This window comes from Humulus lupulus, chromosome X, assembly GCF_963169125.1.
Source record: "Humulus lupulus chromosome X, drHumLupu1.1, whole genome shotgun sequence".
Classification (NCBI taxonomy): Eukaryota; Viridiplantae; Streptophyta; class Magnoliopsida; order Rosales; family Cannabaceae; genus Humulus; species Humulus lupulus.
The window spans coordinates 124487810-124510707 of NC_084802.1; the positions used below are offsets into that span (position 1 = coordinate 124487810).

At 39.6% G+C, this 22898-nt stretch overlaps 1 protein-coding gene across 1 annotated transcript; it reads right to left on the reverse strand.

The window, feature by feature from the left end:
- Positions 1–819: 819 nt before the first annotated feature.
- LOC133806230 (uncharacterized) lies at positions 820–21415 on the reverse strand. The gene is made up of 4 exons (XM_062244354.1): positions 17412–21415; positions 17127–17270; positions 994–1090; positions 820–930 (listed from the first exon to the last, which is right to left on the reverse strand). Exons 1-4 carry the CDS (start codon positions 21413–21415, stop codon positions 820–822), a joined length of 4356 nt encoding a protein of 1451 aa, XP_062100338.1.
- Positions 21416–22898: the final 1483 nt, after the last annotated feature.

The following is a 22898-nucleotide window of genomic DNA, read 5'->3' on the forward strand; positions in this document are numbered from 1 at the left end:
AAAATAGCACAAAAATGAGTGCATTGAATCATCAATATTTCAGATTATAAAAACAATTAAGACACCAGATAAAAAAGAAATACAGACAATATACTATGAAATCTATCAATATAAAAAATATATAAACAATATACTATGCAATTCGAAAACCTAAAATCCAAAACACATGGCAGTACACAAACATGGAAAAATATGCCTCAGATTAATGAAACATCACTAATCCTTCAAACTATTGGGGATTTAATCATTGTGGTCATACAAAATACTTAAATCCGAAAATCTCAAATCCACCAGCCAGTCTGAAAAATTCATAGCCTCGAACTAATCCAAAACCCTCAATGCTTCCAAGCAATCCAAAATCCTCAATCCAAACAAAGCAATCTAAAACAGATATTACTAACTACAAATATTCTAAACAATAAACAGAGAAAAAATTACTTATAGAGAACATAGGGCCTCAAGATCAAAGATGGCTTACTGAGAGAACAAGGATCAACATAGCCAACAATATACTAGAAAATTAAGGCAGATAAAAGTAACTCAAATGTACCCTATAAAACCAATATCAAAAGTAGGGTACCTAAAGTCTCAAAGCAATATAAATCTGAATACAACAAATATGGCAGAACAAAAAACTCCTAAATCTAATATCAATATCAGAAAAATATTCAAAGTATTCAATCTGATAACCACAAATCCAAAGAACATGGCAGTACACAAACATTGAAAGAAAAATGCCTCAAAATAATGAACATCATTAATTCTTCAGAATATTGGGGATTTAGTCATTGTGATCATACAAAAATACCTCAAAAATAATCAATTTGGAAACCTCAATTCCACCAGGCATTCCGAAATATCCAAAGCCTCCAAACAATCTGAAAACCTATAACCCTCTAAAGCAAGCAATCCAAACACAAATATGACAAACTGTACATATTACATACAATAAATAGAAAAAAATTTATGACCAAAAAAAGAAACAATAACAACCTTAATGAAGAAGGCATATGGTGGTGGCTTACTCACAGACACGGTGGCTTCGAACATGGACGGCGGCAGTCGAGATTCAAGATTGAAGAAGAGGCATCTGTATTCAAGTTCAAAGATCAATGAAGAATGCGTCCAAGATCAAGAATAGAGACGAAGCATATGGGTTCAAGAATGCATCTGAAATCGAGGGTGTCTCAGTCCAAAAACTGAGAAAAAGGTCTTCTTCTTTCAGCACGGAAAAACATATGGGTTCAAGAACAAATGTCAATGAAGGGACTGGGTTCAAGAACAGAGATGAAGACACATGAGTTGAGAGATTGGAGATGCTAGGTCTCGGGACTGGGTTCAAGAACAGAGATGAAGGCACATGATACAAAGGCACTTGGGTATCGTCTGCTCAGCCATGGTTTGAAGATAGGGGTGGCGTGAGGTTTATTAGGGTTAGAGAGGTGATACTCGGACATGGAGAGAGAATGAGAGATCTGAGAGAATGGAGGGCAAGAGAGAGAGACGAAGAACAACATAAATTAAATGGTGGCTGGGGATTTGGGTTAAGTTTAACCCTAAACTTATATAAAAAAAACATTTTCTTAATTTTTATTAATAATATTCTAACATAATAAAATAAGTTATAAGGTTAAAATAATTATGTTTATCCATAAATCAGTTGCTGATGACGTGGAAAGGATTTTTGACACGTGGCGGACACATAGCAGAGATACGGCTCGCCTATCGACCAGCATTATTTTTACACAAAGAGATCAAATTCTATATATGACCAGCCTGGTCGTATGTTCGCTCATTTATATAAAGATCTGTACAGTTGTGAGGATATCCGAGAAAATCTCTTAATTATGACCTGCAGATCCGATCATTAAGGATAGATATTATTTCCTAATTCATGTAACCCTTCCTGAGCCTATAAATACACAAGAGATAGCTCAAGGAAGTGGATCGATCTTTTTTCTTAGAGAATTACATTACTATTATCCATCATTGTATTGTTTTATTCTTCTAAGGTCCGTGACACTCAGGAACCCTCGTTCTTTGATCACACCTTGGGAGTTCAATATTAATAATAGTACCAAGTGAAAGTAGGTCATTACCAATTACTGGGGCCGAATCACTATAAATCCCTGTGTTCTTTATCTTTCCATTAGATTATTTTCAAGTTCTATATCGTTTTCTTTTCGTTTCCTAGACTCCGTGTCGTTGACCAAAATCAGGGTCAACAAATTATATTATCTATACATGGAAAATACATATTACACAATTTTTATACATTAGACATTTTTAATTCACTTAATCTCATTTAAAAAAAACAAAAAAAATAAATAAATGAAAAATATAAAGGGAAATTTGAGCGGGATTTGTTAAAATATTTCCCTCCAAAATATTTGTAGGTAAAGGATATTACCTACCATTAGTATAGGTAGGTAATCATATTTTCTTAAATATTTTGAAATTATCAAACAATCACCTACCAATATTATTTGTCAATAAATATTGGTGGGTAAAACATATATTCACCTACCAATAAATATACGTAGGTAACAAAAGTGTAGGTAAAGATCATATTTCTTGTGGTGACGTGGAAACGTTGCATAAACGTAGCATTCAAAACGATAATTCTACGCATCTTACTTCTATCGTTTTCAAAATAATAAACTTGTAACATGCTTTGTTTACCATTATTTATCTTCGTAAAATTACTAGGTTGATTAAATCTCTCAAGACATTATTTTTATTTTATAAAAATAATTTATTTAGCCATTTAAAAAAAATATAATAAATCAATTTATTATTTTCAAATTACATAGAAATAACAAAGGGTTGAAATTATTTAAAATACTTATAATTATCATGTTTCCTTAAAAAATAACAATTTTAATTTAAATTATTAGAATTACATAATTGATGTGAGAAAAATATAAATTTTAGGTGTGGGAAAAATATATTTTGCTTGAATTATTTTAAGACTTAATTTTATGTAACATAAATTCATATGTGATAATCAAATAATTTTTTTAAACTTTTTCTTAATTGAAATAAAGAAAATCATAACTATCAAAATGGACACTCATAGTTATATTAAAAACATCACTTTAAATAATTTCATGGGTTAGGGTATTGATTTATTACAACATACACACAAAATCATTTTATTTAAAACACAACTTTTACATTTTTTTTTCTAAAATTCCAGCAACCAAATATATCCTTAAATCACCATTTTTATTTTAAAAAAAAAAACTCATATTTTTCTCAAAAATATAAAAAAAAATATGTAGGTAATTATTTGTGCAAAAATATCATTTTAAGTGTGAAATAACACCCTTTTATTCTCATAAAATCAACATATCATTAAAGACATCACTTATGCATGCATATCATTATTTCATCATTCTTTTCACCAATTGATTACAAAAATCAGCAAGCATAAATCATCATGAATCTTGTCTTTTACCTCATGCCTCACAAAATTTCATACAAAGTCATACATGTTTAATTAACACGATTAATCACAAATTCTAACATGCTTTTAATATACAAATAATTCAAAGAAAATAACTATTACATACTCATTTACAACCTTACAATACCTTATTCTATTTCCAATGAGTTCATACATGCAACCCAACAAAATAATAATAACAACATGCATTAATAGCATAAACACCAATATTCATATATGCCTTTATATTAAATCTAACATGTTCCTATCATTTTTCATGCATACTATAATTTATTGATACATAATATCATATACATCCTATTATGTTTCTAAAATCACAATTATTTTAAAACATACAAGGAAAACAATCATGATTGAACTTCACCCTTAGGCCGAAACACCCAAGATTCACCACAAAATATCACAAAATTCTCATCTATCTTCACATGAAACCTAGCAAGCATCTATCATCATCGTTGCATATTCTTACATAAATCAATGGTTTTAAAGTGATCATAGCAACATAAACATAAAATACAACCTTCACATAAATCTCATCAACACACATAATCTCTCAATCATTCCCATGAGTCTTTTTAACAAACCATATACTTTTCATGAGAAATAAAACCAAACATAACCCCCTCATCACCAACCTATATTGACCAAACCATTAAACACCACAAAATAAACACCAAGGATAGACTCATCAAACCAATATAGGTTAAGAAAAACCATTACCTCTCTTTATAGTTGAATCAAGATTACTCTAGCAAGAAAAACCTTGTCACCTATAGGGGATTTTCGAACACCATACAACCAAAGAAAGAAACCACAAAATATTCTTAGATTAGATAAGAGGAGAAGACTCTTGTTCAAATATTTAAAACACTAATAGATTAGAACATACTTAGGGTTTTTGAAACCCTCTCCTTCTTCTCCTTCTCCTTCTTTTCTTCCTCCTTCTCTCTCTTTCACGCCTCTCTCTCTCTCTCTCTCTCTAGCCGTGGGGTTGAATGAGCATAATTCTCTTCCCCTCTTCCATTCCCCTTTATCCAAATTCTCCCGTAATGACCCAATTAAAAGAAAAAGGTAAGTTTCCTATTTCTATTATCTCCCATTAATTTTTTATTTATTTGATTTTATTAAAATTGATAGATAATAGGAACATGATCACACCTTACCCAAAATAACTATTATCCTCAAATTTAATTTATTTTCTTAAAGAAAATATGGGAAAATCCAATATCATTCCCACTATGCTACATGTCCACCATCACTTCCCTTTCTTTTTATTTTATTTTATTTTTTAATAATAATAATCAATTAAATCTAATATAAGGAAACTATAAAAAATGTGTATAAAATTCTACACATGTGCATCATCCTACCATGCACTTGCACACACTAAATCACTAGGGTGCATCACTACCCACCATGCACCTTAGTGCATTCAACCAAATCTCACATAATCACATTTAAAAAAAATTACATATCATTTAACAATTAATTTCACAAAAATTCTACCAACAATTCTAACAATTAAATAAAATAAACAAACATTTAAATAAAACAATTCACCAGACTTAACACTTAAATAAAATAAAACACAAAATTTTAATAACTAAAAAAAAAATTTGGTGCACTACAAATTTAAAAGCATTTATTGGTAATTGGTTGATAGTCCATGTGGGAACAATACTTTATTTACTATCTATATTACTTGAATCGATTGTGTGCACTTGTGTACATATTTTCACGATCAAGTATTTGCACTGTCCCAATTTCTCGTGCAGATGCCGCGAATAATGGGCCAAGTCATCTCCTTCTCCGAGGACGACACTCAAAGAGTGCACTTCCCCCACCATGATCCCTTAATCATAGAGATCCAGATTTCTAACAAGATGGTTGCTCGGATCTTGGTGGACAAGGGAAGTTCAATGAATAACTTGTTCAGGTCAGCCTTCGAGAAGATTGGGTTAACAATTGGAGACTTGTCCCTGCGTACCTCCAAATTATATGGGTTCTTGGGGGAAACCCTCATTTTGATGGGGAAGATTAAGTTATCTGTGACCCTCAGGGAAGTCCCTCGCCAAGCTTTCAAATACTGTAATTTTGTTGTGGTAGACTGCTCTTCCGCCTACAACACCATCCTGGGGTGCCCGACCTTAGTGGAGTTCGGAGCAGTCACATCAATATGCCATTTGTGCATGAAGTTTCCACTGAGCCAGGAATAAGAACCATATGAGGAGACCAGAAAGAAGTTCACCAGTGCTAAAACGTGTCACTCAAACACCCCTTCATGGTGGTAGAAGAGACGGCACCCGAGGATGTGGAAATCCAGGTTGTCTGAGAGCAGTCAGGGTCTGAGGAGTTGGATCCACGTGTTCAGCAGGATAGGGCCATTGAGCCTATGGAAGAAGCTTAAGAGGTTATTCTTGACCCCTCAAACCTCGATAGAAAGGAAAAGGTGGGAAAGAATTTGGCAACATAAGTTCGAGAATCCCTGGTAATTTTTCTTAGAGAAAATTTGGATGTCTTTACTTGGACACATTCCGACATGACTAGCATTGATCCAAACATCATGTTCCATAATTTAAACGTAAATCCGAGTGTCACCCCGGTTCAACAAAAGCGAAGAATGCTAAGAACTACCCGAGCAGAGGCACTGAAGGTAGAAGTAGACAAGCTTATTTCCAATGGGTTCATTCGGGAGGCCCAATATCTGAAGTGGTTGTCGAATCCAGTCTTAGTGCGCAAGCCTAACGACACCTTGAGAACTTGCATAGACTTCTCAGACTTGAACAAAGTGTGTCCAAAAGATTATTTTACCTTACCTAATATTGACCAAATGGTTGATGCTACATCCAGGTATGAGCTCTTGTCCTTTATGGACTCTTACTCTTCATGCATGTCGCGAACCAGGAACAAACCAGTTTTCACGCCAATAAATGGGTGTATTGTTACAAGGTTATGCCCTTTGGGTTAAAAAATGATGGTGCCACCTATCAATGATTGGTGAACTGCATGTTTAAAAATCAGCTTGGTCAAAATATGGAGGTCTACATAGGCGACATGTTGGTAAAGTCAAGAACAGCTCTCGACCACGTGAAAGATTTAGCGGAGGTTTTTTCGGCGCTTCGTTGGTTTAAGATGAAGTTGAATCCCCAAAAGTGTACATTTGGTGTGGCCTTGGGTATTTATGGGATTTATCATTAGCGCCTGAGGAATTGAGGCCAATCCCAAAATGATAAAGGCTTTGGACGAAATGCCTTCTCCTAGGAAACAGAAGGATGTTGCTCTGAGTCGATTCGTGTCCAAGGTAACCAATAAGTGCATTACATTCTTTATTACCCTCCATGGAGGTCAAAGGTTTGAATGGACGGAGGAATGCAAAAATTCCTTCCTGCAGCTGAAGACGCACATGGCCAATCCTCCCATTTTGTCCAAACCTGTTGATGAGGAACCTTTCTTCCTCTATATGGCAGTGTCGGAAGGGGCCATTAGTGTAGCTTTACTGCAGGAATAAGGGCGTGTCCAACACCCTGTTTACTATATAAGCAAAAGACTCTTAGGTACAGAGTCCAGATACCCAATGATGGAAAAGTTGACATTTTGCCTACTGGTGGCTTCTCGGAAGCTAAGACTGTATTTCGAGGCGCATCCGATCTGGATCCTTTCCAATCATCCATTGAGGCAGGTCCTCTAGAGTCCCGAATCCTCCAGAAGACTCCTCAAGTGGGTGGTTGAGCTGCGCCAATTTGATATAACTTACCACCCAAGAACAACAATAAAAGGCCAAGCACAGAGAGTATTGGAGACAACCCTGCTGTCGGGCCCACGTGGAAGCTTTATGTTGATGGCTCCTCCATTGAGAATGGCGCATGATCTAGACCTATTCTAGTATCCCTAGAGGGTCATCACGTTCACAGCGCCCTAAGGTTTGGCTTCGATGCCTCAAACAATGAAGCAGAATATGAACCACTTATTGCCGGGCTCTGAGTAGCCTTGGAGCTCAAGGCAGAAGACCTCGAGTTCTTTAGCAACTCCTATCTTGTGGTAAACCAGGTGCTTGGGGAGTATTAGGCCCGAAGAATAAAAAATGGCCACATACCTGGTGAAAGCTCAAGAAATTCTTCACAACTTTAAGTTTACCATCCAATAAGTCCCAATAGAGCAAAATTCCAACATAGATGCTCTAGCCAAGCTTGCTACCATTAAAGATGCTGAACTGATCAACGTGGTCTTAATCGATTACTTGTCGGCCCCAAGAATCTCGGCGCCCGAAAAGGTAGACTCTATGTAGCAATAGGACCGTTGGATGGAACCAATAGTCAAATATCTTGTTTTTGGAGATCTGCCAGCAGATAAGAGAACAGCTTGAAAGTCGTTGTATCAGGCTCCATGATATATAATCATGGACAGAAAGTAGTACAGGCAAGGATATTTCTTACCTCTACTGCGTTGTGTGTCACATCAGGAAGCAAGCCTTATTCCCGAGAGGTGCATGAGGACTTTTGCAGGCACCACACTGGGGGCAGTGCTCGCCAAGAAGATTCTTAGACAAGGCTACTTTTCGCCTACCATGAATAAAGATTTTGTGGACTACGTTAAGAGGTGTGATAAGTGCCAACATTATGCCACCATACCCCGAGCTCCTCCAAACGAGCTTACCTAGATTACAAGTCCTTAGCCCTTTGCTATCTAGGGGATTGACCTTATCGGGTCCTTTCCCACTTGAAAGGGGGGAGTGAAGTATGTTATCATCACGATTTACTACTTTACGAAGTGGGTCAAGGCCGAGCCTCTCACTACAATAACTTCCAAGAAGGTTGTAACGCCCTACTACCCAGGGACCATTACACTGTGTATTATAAATAGTTCTAAACTCGCTAAACGAGTCATTTGGCCATAATCGTGTAGCTAAATGTGATTAACGGTTTAGGGTTAAAATTTTTGGTCAAGGATACAAACGTTTCACTAAAACGTTTACCGTATACATGGGATCCCAAAATACATTTGAAAGGTTAATTACAATAAAAGAGTTACAACCTGCCGACCTAAGAGGAAAAATAGGGTTTGACCCTAGTTCTTTAAACCCTCGGCCGTGGTGGTCGAGCAGTCGCATATGTACACATCGTCACCTAAGATCTCCAACTCAAGGATAGTCCAGCTTTCTTTTATCTTTACCTGCACCACATAGCACCCGTGAGCCGAGGCTCATCAAGAAAACTTAAACATGCTCATAAGGAGTTAATAACATGTCACCAAATCATAATAAGCATGCCAAGTAGTAATAACCATACTCATGCATGTAGGCTAGTACAAATAAATGATTATGAAGTCATTTTGGCTCGACGCCCTAGGATATGGGACTAATAAGTCACCCTGGGCCTCTGTGCCTTGTCCTCTGTGTAACCAGCTTTCAAGCTAATCTAGCGTACTCGGCGCTAGGTTCTCTTCGATCAATAGATCATGCAAGTGTATGATACACTTCTGGTTAGGCTAGATCATCTAGACCAGGGCTTAGCGCTCTATTGCCCTGCTTGACTAATAAGTCAATGCCTTACGACCAGCATTCAGAGTGTTATTGTCATCCTTGACTAATAAGTCAGTACCTTTCGACCAACACTCACCATGCTAATGCCGTCCTTGACTAATAAGTCAGTGCCTTTTGACCAGTGCTCAATGCTATTGCCGATCTTGACTAATAAGTCAATGCTAGGATATGTGACTATTAAGTCACCTCAGGTCTCTTAGCCATATCCTTTGTAAAAGCGTACCTAATGCTTCTGGTTAGCCTAACCAATTGAACCAGTGCACAATGCTATTGGTGCTCTTGACTAATAAGTCAATGCTCTTTGACCAGCAGTCAACACTATTGCCACTCATGACTGATAAGTCAGAGCTTTACGACCAGCACTCAACAATATTACCGCTCTTGATTGAGTCAATGCTCTTCGACCAGCACTTAGCACTATTGTCGCTCATGACTGATAAGTCAGAGTTTTACAACCAGCACTCAGCACTATTGTCGCTCTTGACTGATAAGTTAATGTTCTTCGACCAGCACTCAGCATTATTGCCGCTCATGACTGATAAGTCAGAGATTTACGACCAGCGCTCAGCACTATTGTCGTTACTGATAAGTCAATGCTCTTCGACCAGCACTCAACAATATTTGTCGCTCATTACTGATAAGTCAGAGCTTTACGACCAGCACTCAGCACTATTGTCGCTCTTGACTGATAAGTCAGTGCTTCTTCCATGAGGTAATGCATAAAGACATATATCATATGTCAAATATCCAGATATAAGGTATTCAACATGCTTAATCGATAATGACAAGCATAATCATAATCATGCACTTTTACAGAGACTCAAGCTCTGATCAATTCCATATTCAACATTCATGCCATGCCATAATCACATGAATCACATACTGGGTGCAGTTTTCTTACCTTTGGTCCAAGCATAGGTTACCAATAAATGACCCTCGAGCACAATCCTGATACTGAACCCCTAGTGATCACCTAGTCACAACCATAATATAGAATCCCATAAAAATGAGTAAATAAAGGCTTCTGAACTGAGTCCTAGCCTCCGGGACGTCAAATCCTACCAAACCGGGTAGTAGGATCGATCCCGAGCCCTTAGGTTTAAGTTCCCACGACTAAAAACCCAACCTGGCCAAAAGTTCACAGGCGGGCCACGACTTGGCCCTGAGGGTCACGGTGTGCCTCCGAGACAGACAACCCTCTGCTTGGGTTTTAGGGCGTAGGCTGCGACTTACCCCCTAGAGTTGCAGCGCACCCCACAGGCAGAACCTCTCCTAGTTCTGGGTTCACACAGGTTGTGACCCAACCTCAAACCTGAGTCCTAAAACTCGAGTTTCCTTCGAAAATGCTAACGGGTCAAAACGGGATAACGAAAGAGAGAGAATGTACTCAATGTTCCTTTTACATTTCTGACAGGATACTTCAAGCTTAAGTAACCTCAAGCAAATCCTAATGCTCGAGGTCCCAAAAATGGCCCTAGGGTAAAATAGTCAAAATTCCCAGAATTCCCTTCTAATCTCACTAACTCCCTATATATCATCAAATCATTCCCATTACCCAATATCCTGGTAATGTGATAAATACCTAATATTCCCCTTGACTCACTCTGAGTCAAGTGTTGATCCCGTTGTGAATTTCTCACTAGCTTGTTCCCTAGGATCGTCTCGTGCCGAGTAACCCAAATATATATCCACATAATAATGTGGTCCCACACACATATATCACATATATGCCAAATATACCCATAATGGGCCAAATTACAACAATTTCCCAATTAAACAGAAATAGGCCCACATGCATATTTAATACACCTAAACATGCATATCAAGTCATATTATAATATAACTCACATAATAACATAATGATACACATAATTATCATATAATCACATAATTTCCATAATTTTCCATCATGTCCCCTTAATCAAGACCCTAAGCCTTATTAGGAAATTTCGGATGTTACAAAGGCGTTGGACTTTGTCATAAAAAACATAGTTTTCTGTTACGAACTCCCAAGAAAGATAGTGTCCAACAACGACCTTCAGTTCAACAGCGAAATATTCGCCGACTTTTGTCAAAGGCATGGGATAATGAAGAGCTTCTCCTTCGTGGCCCATCCATAGGCAAATGGACAAGTGGAAGCAGTCAACAAGATGCTTAAGGCACTTTAAAGAAGAGGTTAGAATAAGCGAAGAGCATCTGGCCTGAAGAACTGCCTAAGGCATTGTGGAGTTATCGCACCACTGCCAGGACTTCTATTGGCCATTTTTTTTCTCCATGGCCTATGTCTATGAGGCCATGCTACCAGTTGAAGCAGTTATCTCTACGCCTCCACGAGATACATACGACCCAACCACCAATCATGAATTGCTACGAGAGTCTCTAGACCTTGTGGAGGTGCTCCGAGAAGCTTCGCAGCTTCGTTTTGTGACCTACCAACAAAAGGAGGCTAGATACTTCAATTCAAAGTAAAGATAGGAAGTTTGGTGTCGAACACTTGGGGTTGCGAAGGGTCTTCTTAGCAACCCAAGATCCTAGTACTAGGCCCAAACTGGGAAGGTCCATATCAAGCCGAGAGCGTCGTATGTCTAGGAACATACAAGCTAGCCCGACTAAGTGGGGAGTTAATGCCACATGCTTGGAATGCCGAGCATCTTCGCTGGTACTACCACTATTATAAGCAATGTAGTAGTCTAAATTTTGTAATCATTATGTTGCGTTTGGGCACAACTAATGAAATCCATGTAAAATTATGTTGCGTTTGCTCGTATTTAATTATTTATTTAATATTTTTTATACCAATGATCGAAGAGTATGTGCCTGATGGCTTGGACAAGTGAACACAGACTAAGTCTTCGATCACTTGGGGGGCATGGTACGGCAACCTCACTAAGCATTGTAAATCAGGAACATGACCTAGGAAGCTAGGCTTATCGAAAGAAAAGAAAGCCTAGTGTCAAAGGTCCTGAATAAAAAACTTATAAAACTCTTAAAATTACAAAACCCTAATATCTCCTAAGGAAAAGAGCCAAAGGAGAAACGACTCATTCTCAACGAGCGAAGCCTAGTTTAAATAGTGAATGGGCTAAGGATTCCTAAGTATGACTGTTGAGTCTAGTTTATGTCATGGTTAGGTGGTGTTTTAGGTAGTCTTTTATGTTGTTTTTATATCATTTAGTGCGGTTTTACGCTTTTGTTTGTTTGTTTTACAGTTTTAGTGAATAAAAAGGCAAATTTGAATACTTGGATGAAATTGGTTCAAAAAGAGAAGAAAATCCCAATTTTCGATGTTGTTTTCAATAGAGGATGGATCTCGGCATGATTTGAAGGCATTGGTGATTTTTTGGGTTTAAAAATGCATGAATTGAAGAATTCCTTAAGGGTCGCGGCTTGAGCAATTTGGAGCTGCAGCCAGCCTCTTCACAGTAGCATTGTTTCAGAGTCTAGACTTGGGTCACAGCTTGGTAGAGCTAATTCCCAGGGAAACAAAGACACGGGCCGCGGCATGGCTTTGGAGGGTTGCGGCATAGAGGTGTAAATTCTCAGGAAATTAGGACACGAGCCGCGGCCTGGTGTAAGTAGGGTCGCGGCCCACCTCTTTTCAAAAAGAAAAAAAATAGGATTTATAAAGGGGAAAAATAGGAAACTGAGAGGACGAAGAGAGGAATAGAGAGTGACAGTTTGGTTGGCTGAAAAGCTTGGAGAACACTCAAGGAGGATTCTCAATTGTTTGTTATTCATCTATTTTTTATGTTTGTTTATGAATTTCTTTGTGTTTAGAATGACGATTATGAACTAATAGTCTGTTTAGGGCTGGTAATTGAATCGCTTGAATCCATATTATGAACTAATGCAATTATCATTCCTTCATCATCTTCTTTTCAATTCTTGCAATTTGTGCTTGTTGATTGATTATTAATTGGCCATCTATAGTCATTGTCTTTATGTTTTTTAATCAAAATCTAAGAAGTGCAATTTGAATTTGCTTTGGTTGTTTAGGACACAATTTTAATCTGGAACGAGAGTACCTAGATTAATTATATAACTTTCTTTGAGTTGATTTGATTATTGCAATCTTTGTGGTTAAATTTACCATAGAAATATAGGAAATTTTCACTTAGGTTGAGTTTATAATTCATAGTACAATTATAAACTGCTTTTGTCAACTCGTTAATTGAAATAGGAAGAAAGAAGAAGAAATTGGTAATTTGTATTAGGGATTAATAGGGAGGATAGTTGATGGGATTAAATGCCCTAATTACTCTCATTATTTAAATTCAAGGCTTTGCTATTACTTATTATTTTTATTGAGTTCTTAATTAATTTTTCTGCAATTTATATTTTCTTCTGCCTTTTTACAAGAATCAAAGTTTAATTGACCAAATAGAAACAAAAAGATTAATTGATTGCTAATTGATGATTCAGTCCTAGAGGACGATACTTGGTTTTACCAAGATTATTACTAAATTGCGATACGTGCACTTGCATAGCAAATAATTTTCCCAACAATGAAACTCAAACTCCCAAACTCCATCCTAGGGACTTAGAGCCCATGGACAAGTAGTGCTTCCCCAGGTCCATTTGGCAAGCCCCGAGTAGTGGCTACTCGGCGGGTAAGGGTGTCTGTGGCCAAGGAGAACAACCTAGTGGACCTAGTGGGTAATAATAAGGTTAAGGGATTTTAAGATTGATCGACCTAACGAGCCCCGAGAGGGAGAACTCGTGGAAACTCTAAGAACTCTAACTTGGCACCATGCTTAAGCTATTGTCGAGGACCTGGTGTCCTACACCCAATGGTAAAGCACCAGATTGTTTTTCTTAGGGTGATCTTGTTTAAAGAGCAAGGGCCAACAAAATTTTTGTGGTATCTAATCACGTTCAGTTACAGTAAGGGCAATTCTCGAAATAAGGACATGTAGCAATTGGATAAACAGGTTTAAAAAGAGAAACAACATGCATAAGAGCAGTACGATGTGGAAATTTACACATAAAGGTGCTCAGGAACTCAAGGTTAAATTTGTTTTTGCCCCAGAACAAGAACAAAAGAAAGGGCACACAAGCCCAAGGATAAAACAATTAAAGTTTTACTCTTGGCCACCTCTCGGGACCTCCTCAACAAGAACAATGATAGGGTCTATCTCCAAAGCTTTCCCAGCTACACGAGCTGCGGTATTGGCAAGCATTGCAGCTTGCATCACTCGCAAGCCCTCTTCGAAAAGAAGCTTGTACTTGGCGGCTTCCCCTATGAAGTCCAAATTCATTTCCTGGTTATGGAACTAGGCTACAAAAAGGCATCTTTAGCAATGTTCTCGACTTCTTTCTTCATCTTTTCCACCTAGTACTGAGAGGTCTTGTTCATTTCCATATCCTAGATGGCCTTGACCTCGGTAAGATCAGCTTGGTCATTGGCTTCCTTCAGCTGCTCCTGCACCTGGAGGATCCCTTTGTCTGCCCGAGCAGCCTCCACTGCGGCCTTGGTAGCATCCTCCTTGGCTTTACGGGCCTCCTCATTAACTACTCTGAGCTCCTCAACAGTCTTTGAGGCTGCTTCCTTGAGCTCCCGAGTACGTTTTTACACAGTCTCCAAGGCAGCCTACAGATGAGTAAGCTCTTCCAGAGGGATGCGAACCCTTTCCTTATGGACCGCAATCCGATCCTGGGCCTACTGAAGTTTGAAGGACTTCTCCATCATTATATCTCCCAAACCTTGGCAAGCCAAGGCAGTCTGTACAAAAAAGAAATTTAGAAAATACCCATTATATTTCAAGTCGAGTAAAGACCCAAGAAGGTGATGACGTACCCGGACAATAACATAGCGACATAAGGCAACGAGAGAAGCCTCGTTACTGTCACCTAGCTGGGCAAAGCTACGAGTAGTCAGCTCACACATGGTGGACTTAGCCCCTTGGAAAAGTTTAGCTACAAGCGAGGCTACGACTTCCCCAAGCTTGGCAGACAAAAAGGGTCTCCAGCTCAACCCAACCTATTTGGGGCATGATAGGTCACTCTCTCAGAGGCTTCAACTGATGTAGGACGTCCACAGTGTCATGGAGGAGTCTGTTGCCCTGCTCCATGCGGGCATCAAAATGTTGGAGAATGGCCTGGTAGCGCTCCAACAGTTCCCCTTCACACCTCTCGGGCTACACCAAGAATTGGAGGCGAGATGCTAACTCTTATGGGTCTGAGTCCAGCATCTCCTCCCTAGCCATGGGGAAGGATGAGACCTCTAGGGTTGGAATCACTCCTCCCTTGAAACTCTTGTGGGAGGTGTGGAAGTTCTTTGCCTCTTCGCCGGTGGGGACATATCTGGATCCTTCCGAGGTCGCAGCTGTCCTCCAGTGGTGGAGGAACTCAGAGGTGCTCCCAGGCAAAGAGCTGAATGAATGATATCAGCAAGCCCCAAGTGTTCTGCAAGGAAACAGTTAGCACAAATTATTGAGCAGCCAAAATAAAATAGCAATAAAGGCTTCTTGGAAGCCCCATCATCAATTATCTCTCAGTGCAAGCAGTTGAGTTGCCTACTTTGTATCCCCCTCTCACGGTTTAGGTTGGTACCATGTTGATTAAACCAGCTAGAGGGTCAAGGGACACAGAGCCCCGAGGAGGTGATTTCCCCCTCGGATGGCAGAGATAGACATCTATGAGGTCTTGGTAATCCTGGAACTCTTCCCTAGTCCAGTGTCGATCCGCGGTTAGGCCACACAGAAGAATCAAGGGAGAAGCCCAGACATGCTCAGGACTTACCCTATCCCCTGCATTTTTAGCATGATGTAAGGTTATGGGGGATTTATGTAACATCCCAAATTAGCTAATAAGGCTTAGAGCCTTGATTAGGGGGCCAAGATGGAAAATTATGGAAATTACATGTTTATGTGTTTTATATGTGCGTAAATATGTGATTATGTGAGTTATATTATTATATGACTTGATATACATGTTTAGGTGTATTAATTAAACATGTGGTCCCATTTCTTATTAGAAGGACAATTTTTGTAGATATATTTGGGTTACTCGGCACGAGGCGATCCCAGGGAGCAAGCTAGTGAGAAAGTCACAACAGGATCAATATTTGACTCAGTGTGAGTCAAGGGGTATATTGGGTATTTAGTACATTACCGGGATATTGGGTAATGGGAATGATTATTTGATGATAAATTGGGGGTTAGTGAGATCGGGAGGAAATTCTGGAAATTTTGACTATTTTACCCTCGGGGGTGTTTTTGGGACCCCGAGCATTGGGATTTACTTGAGGTTACTTAAGCTTGAAGTAACCTATCAGAAAGAAAACACGTTCAAAATACTTTTTCTCTCTTTTCCGTTATTCCTTTTTACCATTCATTGCATTTTCAAAGAAAACTCAAGTTTTAGAACTCGGATTCAAGCAAGGATCGAGTCATAGTAATTCCAGGAAAGATTGGAAGCATATTAACCAGAGGATTTAGTAAGAAATGATATAATCAGAGGTAATATAAGCTTTGAGTTTCTGAGTTTTTCTCTCCTAAAGTTTCTTATGTTTTGAATTGGATTCTATGTTTTGATGAGCTTTTGAGTTTTTTTTTTTTTTGGTCAAGAAGAAATAACCTTCATTGAACAAACAAGCAAATACATTCAAGAGCAATCTGCCCAAAAAACCAGAGAACACCAACCAGCTACAACCTCAATTACATACAAGAAAGCTTCCTTAATAAAAGCTTGATATGAGGAAGAGCCTTCCTACTATTAACATTGACTAATCTAACTTGAACTAAGGAAATTATATCCTTAGCTATACAGTTTGCTGTTAGAGAAAAACCATCATAAATGCATCTGTTTCTATTTCTCCAAATTTGGTAAATCACAGCTGCAAGGATCATATTAATAACCATGCTCATACTATCATTATGCCCAAAATTGAGCCTCAAAGTCCAGTCCGAGAATCTGGTGGCCCAGGCGCGAAAACCAACCCAAGAAAAAATGCAGGACACGATTTTCTTGGAAAAGCAGCAATCAAAAAACAAATGGTCATGGCTCTCCCACTGGTCTTCACAAACCGGGCAGAGAGAGCTCTCGAGAGGAATGGAACACTTGGCCAAGTTGTCTCTAGTTAGGAGGAAAGATTTAACCACCATCCATAATAGAAACCTGTTTTTAGGGAGAGTAGTACGACACCAGACTGCATTTTTATAGGCTACAAGATGCTGGTTTAGGGAGCTGTTATACAGCTTAGATGGCCTGAAAATCCCAGAACTACCAACAGCCAAGACTTCACCTTCATTGAATCTCTTCCTGAGATGGCAAAGTTTACGCCAATACCAGCTACTGTCTTGCTTCATAACATAGTCTTAAAAGTTAGCCCCCTTTAGATACACATGTTGAATCCATTTAACCCAAAGAGAGTCTTGTTTAGTTAAGACAGCCCAAACATACTTTGCGAGAAGTGCTCTATTCCAGCTAGCTCCATCCCTTAGCCCAAGCCCTCCATAAGCCTTAGGCATGCAAACTTGATGCCAAGAAGCTAAATGTAGCTTACTAGGAGTTCCAGAGGCCCCCCACAGGAACTGTCTACATAGCTTCTCAACCTCCTTTATTATGCTTTGAGGTAAAATGAACACTGACATCCAGTAGTTTCTCAAACCAAATAGAACAGATTGTATGAGCAGTAAGCGGCCAGCATAAGATAGGTGTTTACTAGACCAGGAAAAAAGCTTAGTTCTCATCTTTTGGATTATAATTTCACAGTCCACATGCTTCCATTTGGTAGGCCTCAAAGGCACCCCAAGATAATGAAGAGGAAATGACCCTGCTGGAAGTTGAAGCACCTGTAATATCTCAGTCTTAACATCTGCAGAAACCCCTCCAAAATAGATCTGAGACTTCTTGGTATTAATAGACAACCCAGATGCTTCACTAAATTTCCTAAGAGAGTCCTTAAGAATATTAACAACCGCACTTGAGCCTTTGCAAAACAGAATTACATCATCTGCAAAACACAAGTTTATGAGTTTCAGGCTCTTACACATAGGATGAAACCGAAATGATGGAGATCTGGCATCCAGTTGCAAACATCTGGTCATGTATTCCATAATAAGAACAAAGAGAATAGGGGACATCGGATCCCCTTGACGCAGACCTTTTTCCCCCTTGAAACTACTTTGAACCCGACCATTAATCAATAAAGAATAAGAAGTACTCCTGATGCAACTCATTACCCAGCCAATAAACTTCATTGGAAAACAGTAGGCCTTCAAGAGATTTTCCAAAAAATACCAATCTACCGTATCATATGCCTTGCTAAGATCAATTTTGATCGCACAGTGAAGAGAAGTAAGAGCTCTACCATAATTCTTAATTAAATCCTGAAGAATCATGATATTGTGAGCAATAGATCTACCTCGAACAAACGCACCTTGGTTAGATTGAATGAGATAGGGAAGCACCACTGCCAACCGAGAAAATAACAGCTTAGCCATGACCTTATACAAGGTCGAGCAACACGCAATAGGTCTGAAATCGGAAGCCCTAGCTGGATTAGAGACTTTAGGAATCAGGGATAAAGTTGTTTCATGACGCTCCTTAGAAAACTGACCAGTAGAAAAAACATGAATAATTGCTGAGCAAATATCCTGACCAATATCCTTCCACATAGACTTAAAGAAGCCGGAACCATAACCATCAGGACCAGGAGATTTAATACTTGGGATACTAAACATAGCAGCTATTATTTCCTTAACAGAGAAAGGTTTAAGGAGATAGAGTTGTTGCTCCACTGAAAGCTTAGTGCCTGAAGCTATACAGTTCAGATTCACTGTCCCTGTAGCCGTGCTTAAACTGCCAAGATGGTTCTTGAAATGTTCAACAAAATGGTCCACCACCTCCTTAATATCATCTATCAGCATGCCATGCTCATTTATATAAGATACTATGGAATTGTCAGCTTTCCTCTTCTCCAAAAAGGCATGAAAGAAAGATGAATTCACATCTCCTTTCCTAATCCAGTTGATTTTACTTCGCTGGACAAGGAAGCTATGATAAATATGTTCTTGATAGTGAAACTTGGAAGCCCTATCCTTGACCACCTCTTGCAACTGAAAGTCTTGAGGATTCTCTTGAGATTTTAACTGGGCTGTTTGAAAAGCTTCCAGAGCCAACTGGTAACCAGAACCAACATCTCCACAACAGTCCCTATTAAGCTTCTTAAGCTGGTGCTTCAGCCGAATTAACCTGGTAAAAATTGCCCTTAAACCAGCAGCATTAACAGGGGCTCTCCAGCTCTTCAAAACCAATTGGTTGAAATCAGGGTGATTAGTCCAGAAATTAAAAAATCTGAACAACTTAGTCCCCATAAACTTCAAAGGGAAGTTAGAAACTAAGCAAGAGCAATGATCTGACACCACCTCCCATTGAAACACAGCCAAACACTGAGGGAACATGTCCAGCCACTCCTCATTAATAAAAGCATGATAAATTTTAGAATAGATCCTTGCTAAGCCTACTTGGTTATTTGCCCAAGTGAAAAAAGATCCCATGCTCTTAATAGCTTCAGTTTTAGCATTAATCTTCCATTCAATAGGATCAGCCAATTCAGAACTAGTTATAGGACTTCCTCCAGACCTATCTCCTCCTGAAAAAGGAGCATTAAAATCCCCTAGAACCATCCAAGCTTTGACTGAAAGCAAAATGCGAGTTAAGTCTCGCCAAAGGCTCCTTCTATTTTCCACTGAATTGAACCCATACACAAAAGTGACAAAGAAAATATCTTGGTCACCAACCCAATTAATCTGGCAATGAACCAGCTGAGGAGAGTCTTCCAAAATGCTCAAATTAGCTATCCCTTTCCGCCAGAGAATTAACAGTCTACCCTCAGTTAATGGACTAGAGTAAAAATCCCAGTTAGGGAATTTATGTTCCATGAATTCATCAAGTTTATTCCCACGTAATTTAGTTTCCATTAAACCACTAACACCAATCTTATTCTTCCTAAAAACTTCTTGGACTGAACACTGTTTATTCACCCTATTCAGTCCCCTAACATTCCAACTCAAAATAGAGCACTTATCCATTAGAGGAATTGTCATCAAGATGCCCAACCTTACTACCCCGTTCCTGCTCCTGCAGAACACCAAATTGGTTTTTCTGTTTTTGAACCGCAGTAGCCACATTGAGGTACTACCAGCAACGTGACCCTGTCTCTGAGAGATAACACGCCTAGGAGTTTGCCAATTCACTTCCTTGTTCCTCTCCATAACCAGCCCAGAATTAGTCTTTACTGATAGAGTCATATCACCCTCGCCTGTCTCTAGATCTTCAGTATGTTTAGACCCCTCCTCTGTCTCACCAGTAATCCCTTCCTTAGCTCCCTCTGAACAATCTTGATTAACCAAAGGTTTCTCAACATTAGAATGATCTTTTTTCTCCACCCAAACTGCCTTTTGGTCATTTCGACACTCTGCCGTGGTATGCCCAAAACCAAAGTAGCTCTTACACTTTGTAGGTAACCACTCATACTCTATTCCTTGTTCAACCACCTGACCATGTTCATTGATAAATTGAAAGCTACGGGGAGGATTATCTGTAATTTCCATCTCTACCAACACCCTCGCAAACTGAACACGAGAGCGCTCCTTGGTAAATTTATCTATTAAAAGAGGTTTGCCAAACGTGCTAACCAAAGCACTGATACACTTACTCCCCCAATATTGCAAACCAAGATCATGAAGCCGAATCCACAGCGGAACCAAGCGAATCATGCGAATCGCACTAAGATCTGTTGTCCATGGCCTCATAATGATGGGTTTCCTATCAAATTGAAGAACACCATTCTCAAGAACATGGTCTCTTGTTGCTTCATCATTGAACTTCACCAAAGTAAGCCCCAAAGTCATCCTAGAGATTTGGGCTATCCCTAGATGATCCCAAACCCTCTGGATGAAGCCTTCAAACACTGCCATTGGAGGATTTGCTCCAAGAACCATACAAACCACAGCAGAGCTCCAATTCGCGGACTGAATCCTCACCTCTTCAACATCCACTTGAGCCAGTTTCTGCCCATTCCTATAGAGAGGTTCAGTGAATTCTAGTTTTGGTTCAGAAAAAGAAAGCGTGTTCGAACAGAATTGTTGCCAGTGAAGTTGTGATTCAGACTGGAAATCCCCTTCCGTGACCCTGTCATTTTCTTCACTCCTATCCGCCCAAGTGACATTGCCCTTCTCGGCACCCAATCCATCATCCACCTCCTCAGAAGGTTGGGATTCCTTACCCTGTCGATCCATCGAACCATCCTGCACAAACCCAGACCTAGGCACTTCCTTGCCCTGCTCGAGATCGGCAACATCACCTCCCTCTAATCCGAGCCCAACCTTCTGTTGAACAAACTCAGGCCGATCATCAGTAAGAATATCAGGCTTACGAATCGGCTTCTTCCTCTTCGCCATGGAAGGGAGCAACCCAACCCCTCAGCTTCTTGTCTGTAGCTTTTTAGTTATTTGAAGCTTGGGTTTTGATGGTTTTGGGCCATTGAGATGATTGGGAACTTTATTTTGGGGATTTGGATATGTTTGGATAGGTTTGTGGAGTGTTTTGAAATGGGAAAAATGAAGGTTTTGGCTAAGTTCCAGAACGGGTCGCAGCCTTGTTCTTGGGCGCCTCGGCCCAAGCATAACGAAGAAGAAAGGTTGACGGGCCTTAGGGCCGCAGCGCCTGGTAGGCGGGCTGTGGCATGAGACGCAGGCAGAAAGGGCAGGGGCCTCTATCTGAATGCGGGTCGTGGCTCAGGGTTGTGGGGACGTAGCGCTTAAGGGGAAAGTTGTCCTTAGGAAGGTTTTGAGTGTGGGAACTCAAACCTAAGGGCTTGGGGTCAATCCTACTACCCAGTTTAGTAGAATTCGACATCCCAAAGGCTAGGACTCAATCCGAAAGCCTTTATTTTCTCATTGTTGATGAGATTCTATACTTGGTTGTGACTAGGTTTTCGCTAGGGGCTCAGAATCAGGATCGTGCTCGAGGGTCGTTCTTATTTTACATTATACTCGGACCTCAAGTAAGAAAATTGCACCCATTATGTGACATATGTGATTAGGTCTTTGCCCGAATACTGAATATGGTTTTGATTGGGCATTGGCCCCTATAAATGCACATGATTATTATTATGCATGTGATTATTGATAAAGCATGTTGAGTGCTCTTTGGACATGTAGGTCAGGACACATTCCTTAGCATTGTTGTAGATACATACACGCCAAAAAATGCTTATTATCATTGTTAGTTGCTATGAATATCAAGAAGTGTTTATTAGCACTAGATTTGCATATGAATCGACATGCTTATTAGCATGACTGTTGAATGTGAATGGTTATATGCCTGATCTTGGACCGTGAGGCGGCAAAAGGTTTAGTTATCAATACCATACTGGCCGAATCGATTATTGTAGCAAGGTATAAGCTTGGAAGTATGCTTCCAAGGAAGATTGAATCATCAACTGGCTAGGTAGATCAGGGCCAGAATGATAGACAGGGTCAGGATAATGACCTGGGTCAGACCCCTCAGCCAGCTTCTGAGAACTGGCAACAGTTGCTTGTTGATTTGTATGCAAGGGTATTGACGCAGGAAGAAGAAATCCGCCTCTTGAGACAACAACAGGCTCCTGCAGGGAACATTCTACCAAAAGCACCACCTGTGATGGTGCCAATAGTTGAGCAGCCGCCAGAGGCTGGAAATAAATGGGAACCTCTTTATGAAAGGTTCAGGAAGCAGCACCCTCCGGATTTTTAGTGTTGTGCAGATCCGACTAAGGCTAAGCAATGGATGAGTATGGTTACCACCACCCTAGACTTTATGAGGGTGTCTGGTAATGAGAGGGTGGCATGTGCCACGTATATGTTTCGGGAGGATGCCCGAATTTGGTGGGAAGTGATATCC

Coding starts and splice junctions, on each gene's coding strand:
- LOC133806230 (XM_062244354.1), bottom strand. CDS start 21,415: ATGGCGAAGAGGAAGAAGCCGATTCGTAAGCCTGATATTCTTACTGAT. Junction 1,091..17,126: donor ACTACTCTCCCTAAAAACAG/GTTTCTATTATG, acceptor ACTTGAATACAG/ATGCCTCTTCTTCAATCTTG. Junction 931..993: donor CATATGCCTTCTTCATTAAG/GTTGTTATTGTT, acceptor TAATATGTACAG/TTTGTCATATTTGTGTTTGG.